This window comes from Nematolebias whitei, chromosome 19 (genome assembly GCF_014905685.2).
Source record: "Nematolebias whitei isolate Nwh7 chromosome 19, NemWhi1, whole genome shotgun sequence".
In the NCBI taxonomy this organism is placed as follows: domain Eukaryota; kingdom Metazoa; phylum Chordata; class Actinopteri; order Cyprinodontiformes; family Rivulidae; genus Nematolebias; species Nematolebias whitei.
In genome coordinates, this window is record NC_056516.1 from 37,205,075 (window position 1) to 37,213,488 (window position 8,414).

The 8,414-nt window shown below is 37.3% G+C and overlaps 3 protein-coding genes across 3 annotated transcripts in view; 2 read left to right on the plus strand and 1 right to left on the minus strand.

Moving 5' to 3' along the window:
* Positions 1-625, minus strand: part of psmb12 (proteasome 20S subunit beta 12) — a 2,273-nt gene extending 1,648 nt beyond the window's left edge. The window contains exons 1-2 of the mRNA XM_037693456.1: positions 578-625; positions 116-186 (exon numbers count right to left, since the gene is read on the minus strand). Of these exons, the coding sequence (XP_037549384.1) occupies positions 116-186; positions 578-625 (119 nt within the window). The remainder of the gene's footprint in view (positions 1-115; positions 187-577) is intronic.
* A 50-nt stretch (positions 626-675) lies between these two features.
* psmb13a (proteasome 20S subunit beta 13a) lies at positions 676-3,445 on the plus strand. Its single transcript, XM_037693155.1, has 8 exons — positions 676-785; positions 1,039-1,126; positions 1,614-1,711; positions 2,085-2,225; positions 2,340-2,455; positions 2,688-2,746; positions 2,910-3,061; positions 3,334-3,445. Exons 1-8 carry the CDS (start codon positions 724-726, stop codon positions 3,443-3,445), a joined length of 828 nt encoding a protein of 275 aa, XP_037549083.1. The 5' UTR covers positions 676-723.
* Positions 3,446-4,204: 759 nt separating this feature from the next.
* Positions 4,205-8,414, plus strand: part of psmb8a (proteasome 20S subunit beta 8A) — a 4,657-nt gene continuing 447 nt past the window's right edge. The window contains exons 1-5 of the mRNA XM_037693154.1: positions 4,205-4,345; positions 4,623-4,764; positions 5,993-6,104; positions 6,554-6,683; positions 7,862-8,066. Of these exons, the coding sequence (XP_037549082.1) occupies positions 4,205-4,345; positions 4,623-4,764; positions 5,993-6,104; positions 6,554-6,683; positions 7,862-8,066 (730 nt within the window). The remainder of the gene's footprint in view (positions 4,346-4,622; positions 4,765-5,992; positions 6,105-6,553; positions 6,684-7,861; positions 8,067-8,414) is intronic.

An 8,414-nucleotide genomic window follows, 5' to 3' on the forward strand; every position in this document is an offset into this window, starting at 1 on the left:
ATACACACACACACGCACGCACGCACACACACACACACACACACACACGCACGCACACACACACACACAGTCTCTCTGCTTTAAGAATATCCATCCATCATCACAGCATCCTCACCCTCCGATTGAAGCTCTGGAATCTGAACCAATCACGACCCCTCCATCAAAGATGGCAGCCAGGATGGTGGTCTGAGGAGGAACAAGGATGGGGAGAAGACTTCACTTGTTTTTGTCCTTGACCACACAACATCACGCACGCACACTCTACGTGCGGTGATGAGACTCACCGAATGCTATGCATTCTGGGATTTGGAGTTCTAGGTAATAAGATGGATCGTATGCAGATATATATAAAATAAAGATTAAAGTATTTTTATATAAATGCGAACAATAAACATTTCAAAGCACACATAATTTATTTGCTGATAACTTCCACTGAATTCTTCCTTTCACTCTGTTTCAGGAAACTTCTCCAGTTGCCAATCGGATCTTTACGCACAGTCTGTCATTCATAATTCATCTTTGCTCGACAGGTAAAAAGTTAGTTATAATGATGGCGAACCTTTTAGTATCTACTCACCCCTGTGCTGACTCCTTTAACTTTCGAGTCCATGTAGTGTTTCTCCATTTTCTTTCTAAAACCGAAAGAAAGAAAGCAGCTCTGCCGCTCAGAACAGCGACCTCAGGCGCACCGAGACGCGCAGAGACGCAGTGGACACGTCCACCATGGCGCTGTCAAATGTCCTCGAAACTCCGGCTGCTGGATTTAATTTTGACAACGCAGCAAGGTATGAACTTGTCTTATGTCTGCTGGTCTTAGAACTGTATTTAAAAATAACTAAACTAAATTAAACTTGCAGATAAACCTAAAGTTAATCTGGAATCAAAAGCGAAAGTAACTTTTTTCTATTTGTTTTCATGTTTTACCGAATGAACGAAGGGATGATCATGGCTGTAACATGATGTATATATTTGGACATATGCCCCCTCCCGCCCACCTATTCACATGCTGCCCCCTCCCTCTATTCCCCACTTCTCCAGAAATGCTGCGTTGGAGGGTCTTTTCGACGGAGGACAAACACCAAAACCACTGAAAACAGGCACCACCATCGCAGGGCTGGTGTTCAAGGTGAGTATTAGGATTATTGTTAAGAACAAACACTTTGACTTTCTTATCAGTGGGATTGCATATGTTTAAAAAAATGTTTTCACAGAGAATTGAAAATATTTGTGTATATAATATTCTGCATAGTGCAGTTGTGCATACAGATTATCCATGACACTGACTTAAAGGCCACTCAGTTACTAACATAATAAACTGTCCAGGATCAAAACATGCAACTGTGATCTACAGAAGTGGTTGCTGAAGCATTGCATATTTTGTTCATAAAACAACCCAATACATGTACTCATCATTTGCACACTTTTTATCATGAAAGCTGAACATGCACTGGGCAGCAGCAGCTCCAGTGGATCAAGTGAGATTGAAGCACACAGGAGAACCCAAATATGAGCTTTATGAGATTAAAACTTTCAGCCTGAAGCTGTTACTGTAACATCACAGTAATTTAATCTGAACAATGAAGAGTTTTGGTGACTTGTGTTTGTTGCTGTAGGATGGAGTGGTGCTCGGAGCCGACACAAGAGCCACCTCCAGTGAAGTTGTAGCTGACAAGATGTGTGCCAAGATTCACTACATTTCTCCTAACATATAGTAAGATCCATATGTTGTAAATAAAAATGATGAAATGAAAATTACATTATAGTTATAATATTCCTCCATGCTGTTCTCAGGTTTTAACTGCTTTATATTTATTTTTTCCTTCGGAGCACATTTTACTATGTTGTACTTACATTTAAGTGATATTCAGCACAAACTGTCTTTCAATGACATTTTATAAGACCTTAAGGCTTGTCACATAAAAACAGTTTGAGGATTATATTTGGATTTAAAATAAAAATCAGCAGAGAGATGCACGGTACGGTGCTCAAGACAGAATGTGATCTCTAAAGTAGGCCTATAAATGATTTTTTCTTCTTCACCTGTTTTCTCATAATTCTTGTTTCATCTCTGTGTGTGTTTTTAGTTGTTGTGGAGCAGGAACAGCAGCAGACACAAAGAAAACCACAGATCTGCTTTCATCCAACCTCACCATTTTCTCGATGAACAGTGGGAGGAATCCCCGTCTCGTCATGGCTGTGAACATACTGCAGGACATGCTGTACAGGTCAGTGTTTTATCCACACAAGAGCAGATGACGAACAGAATGAAGGAGGTAAATGTGAACTTCTTTATTTAAATATGCAGATTTACTCAGACATGTTTGGTCTGATGTCCTCAGGTATCACGGTCAGATCGGTGCCAGTCTGATCCTGGGAGGAGTGGACTGTACTGGGAACCACCTGTACACAGTGGGGCCATATGGGAGTGTAAATAAAATGTCTTACCTTGCAATGGGTATGCAAATAACTGTTAATAAATCTTTTTTGTTGCTCAGTCTCTTTGCTGGTGGTGTTGCTGCAATGCTCTTTAAATAATTTTTGGGTTGGGTTAATTAAAATGTGCTTTATATGAAAATGTTAGCTATAAGTGACAGCATTAACTGTAATGTGCTGCAGGTTTATTCACTGTTGGTAAATTCTCCCTCAGATTGCACAGTGATTCAGATGACTGATTTGTGTTCGTGCAGGTTCTGGTGATCTGGCTGCTCTTGGGATTTTAGAGGATGGCTTCAAACATAATTTAGAGGTATACATGATTATTGTTTATGGCATGAGTTTATTCTAAACTACATCACAACTTAAGTTTACTCAGTCTTTTAACTTCAAACAGAAAGATGTGATAAACATTTAGTTTATTAATTGTTTCTGTCTGCCTTTGACCTCCTTCTGTTTTTCCTCTCCACTCTCAGCTGGACGAAGCTAAAGAGTTGGTGCGAGCCGCGATCCATGCGGGCATCATGAGTGACCTCGGCTCAGGACACAACATCGACATCTGCGTCATCACCAAACAAGGAGTGGACTACATCAGACCCTACCGGGAGTCAGAATACAAAGATGACAGGTAGTCCAGTGTAAATCTGTTCTGAACAAACTAAAAATTATATTTTTAGTGACTTTTTATGTTGAACCATATTTCACACTTTTTATCAAGTAAACATTTGATTCCTTTAATTCAAAAATAAGTTGTGTTTTCATCAATAACTGTTCATCATTTGAAATGTTGGATAGTTTTTCCTTTCATATAACTAAGAAAAAGTTTTGTTACACATGCTGTATTAGCAGCAGCATCATGAGGCACTAACTTCTGCACCTTTTGTTCTTTATTTGTTCCAGAAAAATGAAATATAAGTATCGTCCAGGAACTACAGCCGTTCTGACAGAGAAAGTTGTTCCCTTGAAGCTGGAGGTTGTTCAGGAAACTGTGCAGAAGATGGAAACAGCCTGATCTATAATGAACAGTCACAGAACATAAAAACACTTGTCAGAGTTTTTTTTATTTTATCGTTATTTAATATTAATCTCGGATTTTTTATAACATTTTACTGGAATGTAGAAAAATTAAAACCCTGTAATACTGTAAGGTTTTAATATGGAAAGATGGCTACAAACACTGAATAAAATTGTTTTTATTGACTCCTACAACATGTTTTGTCTTATTTCTGTTCATACTTTTACTTAATTCTATTCATATGTTAATTTCAAGCTGCACCTACAGCTTCTTCTTATAATGAAGTTAAAACAAACAGAACAATGTGATGCATATTATTTTAATTAATTTCAAACTACAGCATAATGTAGCTGCTTCATAATAAACTTTATGTTCAGGTCCTCAAACCTGATTTCTGCATTTCAGCTTAGAGACTGATGACGACAAATAAAACTCGTTTTCTATTGGTCCAAAAGCTCTGTCGCGTTTGTAGTTGAAGAATTTTAAATTTAAGCTTAAGTATGTATAATTGTAACGTTTTTATTTTAAAAATGCAGAATTGTGAATATATTAGTTATATTTCTGCATACCTTTGTAATTTCTACACATTTTACGCATTTTCAGAGAAAAATAAAACAATAAAATCATGAACAAACCCTTTCACTTTCGGATTCTTTCTCACGTATGAGGAAATTATTCTCAACCTGTCGTTCTTTCAGAAACATTATCACCTGAATAATATACAGTATTGTTAATTTATTTTTAATATAAGGCAAAATGGCACTTTCAGAAGTTATTGGCTTCAACCCTTTTTCTGAAACTATGTTTGGAGCCAGACAGACGCAACTTTTTGACCGACCGAACCACTACAGTTTTGGAACCAAAATCCAAGAGTTTGCTGTTCCTGTTGGTGAAGAAGTGAGTGTAATTTCAGCATGATTTAATTAAAAGAACTGATATTGTATTAAACTGAACCTGATCTACTGACTGGATACTGCTGTGTGAAGCACTGACGCGTTGGACGCGTCGTGTTTCAGTTTTACGCGTCTCTTGTGTTTACGCTCTTTAAGAAATCATAAAACTGTAAAAATCAAAAGCTGTTGTCAAAGATTGACCCATTAATTACTAAATACCACGCTGTTATTGCCCCCATGCAGCACATTCAGTGTGATAGTTTTGTTTGGTTTCATCGCAGCCTTCAGGGTTTCTGAAGTCCTGTAACCGTGATGGAGATGTGCGCATTGACCTGAACCATGGAACCACCACCCTGGCCTTCAAGTTCAAACATGGAGTCATCGTGGCTGTGGACTCCAGAGCTTCAGCTGGACGATACTTGGGTAAATGGGTCTGGGTTAGGGCTGTCCACAAACCATGTAAAACGTGAGTCCTCAAAGTTAGAAGATAAAATATAGAACAAAACTTTAAACGCAACACACAGAGTAAAACCTTTGATTTACAGTGCCTTTAAAAATATTCCCCTCCTTGGATGTTTTATGCTTTATTTGTTGTCATAAATCAATCATAGTTTAAACTGGACTTATTTACAAAAACAACAACCTTTTCATTATCAAAGTAAAATAAAATGTCTACAGAGTAACACCAATATAAAAAAGCAATGTAAAATAAGTGATTGCGTGAATATACACCTTGTTAAGTGACTGTACTACTTCAACTCCAAGAAAAGGTTATTGAAAAGAACAAGTCAGGGGATGGATACAAAATACTTTCCAAGGTTCTAAACATCCACAGGAGTTCTGTTAAATCTGTCATCAAGGAGTAGGAATATGAAACGTGTAAATCTACCAAGAGCTGGCTGTCCTCATAAAATGAGTGACTGTGTAGGGAGGCCACCAAGACTCCTGAGCATGCTGAAGGAGGTGCATGCTGAAGGAGGTGCATGCTGAAGGAGGTGCACACTTCAGCAGGCGAGATGGAAGACACTGTGCATACAGCAACTGTTGCCTGAGTTCTTCACCAGACTAAGCTTAAAGAGAGAACAGCAAGACACTTATAAAAACTCATTAAGTCTTGAGCTAGGTTGTTTATAACTTTGTTTGAACTCTTTCAAGTGAAAGATCACAAAGTGTCATGAACGGCAGTCAAGTCAACTTATTTAAATGTTTTTGTTATTAAAAACACTTTTAAACATAAACTGAGATTTTGTCAAAAAGGAAACTAAAGGATCACTTTGGACATGAAGGAATAAAAGGGATGGTGCTTGCACGCTCTTAATGCGCCAGGTCTGGAAAACTAAATAAAAAATTTGAAGAAAAGGTGGAAATACACTGTATTAAAGGTAAATTTTGCAGTATTTTTTCTTTTTTAATGTTGAGCAGCTATTAAAAAAAACTGGAAGCTCAGTTCACCTCTAAAGAAACAGTTCTGTGCATTTTTAATCTTGTCACGAGTTTAGGTGAACATCCAGACTTGCAGGACTCTGACGTTTAACTAAATAATATATGAGCTGCTTTTGTTGACTACACTGTGCAATACTGACACGTTTCAATGTGCAGTTTAGGTCAAAATTTTTATTTTATTTTTTCTAATTGTTTCTTGGCTCTGCAGCCTCCAACGATGTCAACAAAGTGATAGAGATCAACCCGTACCTGCTGGGCACCATGTCGGGCAGCGCTGCAGACTGCCAGTACTGGGAGAGACTCCTGGCTAAAGAATGCAGGTTAGTAAGCAACGTGTAACAAAACAATCAAAACCACTGCAGATTTAAGTTTCAATCTGTGCAGATGTGCGACTCATATGATTCTCCAGACACACATACACAAGAGATCATGTCCTCACTTCACTGTTTTCTTATTTGTGATGAAATATGAATAAAAGTACATCAGGGTCATTTGTCAAGGTCTGTAGTTCAAGACACTTGAAAGCACTTCTTATTTAACTATGGCTGGTAACATAATCCTAAATACAATCATTTTGGTGTATTATATTGGTACGCTACAAGGCGGACTAATTTCTAACTCTCTAATTAAACTAATTAAACTAATCTCTAATTAATTCATTAACTCTCTTGTAAATGAGCCCCCGAGGCTCAATGGGATTAACCCGTCTAAATAAAGGTTGAATGAATTTGTATTTTTCCCTAAATGATCGTATTCTGACTTCCTCCAGGCTGTACAGGCTGAGAAACAACCAGCGGATCTCTGTAGCTGCTGCCTCCAAGCTGTTGTGTAACATGATGTTGGGTTACAGAGGAATGGGCCTTTCTGTGGGGAGCATGATCTGTGGATGGGACCAGCAGGTGAGCTGTGGGCACGGTTTCACACGCATCCGAGCTTTAAACATTACTGGGAGACTGTATAAGTTACAACAAACCATAGTTTAATTTTGTGGCGAAAAACAATCCTTAGGTTCAAACGTGTTGCTGTAGTTTAAAGGTCGACCTGTGCACTTTTGTCACAGGTTATATTTTTATTTTTTGTCATTTTTTTAATGCTTTGCTATTATTATTTAGGTTTAGTTGGTCTATTTTTGTTATTATTTCCACACCCTAATAGTAAAAAAAATAATTAGACAGCACAAAGTAAGCACTAGGGAAGTCTGCAGAAGTGTTTTGAATACATTAACGCCCTCTGAACATGCAGTACTGTGCAAAAGTCTTGGGCCAATCCCCATTTCTTTATATTTTGCTTTCAATAAGTGACAGTGCTTGTAAGATGCTGGTAGCAACGAGACTAAAGATCATATCTGATGAAATAGTTTATTTGCTAAGATGTTTGTGCGTCAACCCAGTTTTTCAAAGGCTGAATATCGTATTTTTCAGACTATAAGGTGCATTAAGCGAAACAAAACAGTCACATAAGTCAAACTTTATTCAACTTATTCACAATAATTCTCAACATTGTTCACTTGTAACACATAAAATTGGTTCGAGGTCAGTAAGCACAACCAGAATTAATACATAAGGCGCACCGGATTATATGGCTCACTGCTGATCTTTGAGAAAATTAAAGGATTTTAAATGTGTCTTATAGTCCAAAAAATACGGTAAGTCACAGTTGAGTGTTAGATGGCTCAAACAACACAACATAAAAAATAACTGTAAAGTACAAGGACTGGACCAGGGTGAGTGAAAAAGCTTGAAATTAAATTCTAAAGACATTTAAAAAGTCTTAAATTTAAGAGAAAAAGAGCTAAAATTAAATACTGTATTTTAGTAAACATTCATTACAGTACTTACAAATACAAATGTTTCAAATTAGAGTCAGGTATATAATACTGAAGATAAGAAGGTACATTATATTTTATTCTGCAGATATGGACCAAAACATTGAATAAAAAATGCTCTAGATAAAGTCAATGTTATGTTATATTTTAGTTATACGCAGTAAGAAGGCTGTGTTTAAAGATAAATCTTAAAGTTTGGTAGTAAATATAACAAAGTTGTGTCAGCTCAGATGACGGTTGTGTTTTCTGCAGGGTCCTGGTCTGTACTATGTGGATGATAACGGAACCCGTTTGTCGGGTCGGATGTTCTCTACCGGCTGTGGGAACAGCTACGCCTACGGTGTGGTGGACAGCTGTTACAGGGAGGACATGACGGTGGAGGAGGCGTACGAACTCGGCCGTCGGGGCATCACTCACGCTACACACCGGGACGCGTACTCCGGAGGAGCGGTCAACAGTGAGTACAGCCGCAGAGAATATGTAAAGTTTGGTTCTTTTGTATAGTTACTAAACATTTTATTTACTGTTTCATTGTTCTCAAGGTATTATAACGCAGTGCTATCAGTAATTTAGTCCAAACTGGTTTCTCTTTTGTTCCATTATTATTGAATTTTAAAACAATTTATTTTTTTCCTCCCACAAAAAGAAGTTTTTAACAAAAGATTTACATATTTAAAATAATGAACAATGAAAGTTGTAGTTGTAGCACATTATGATTTTCAAGCGCTTGAAAAAAGTATTTTTATTTGTATTTTTATGTTTACATGTATTTATTTGTATTTTTATGTTTACATGTATTTATTTG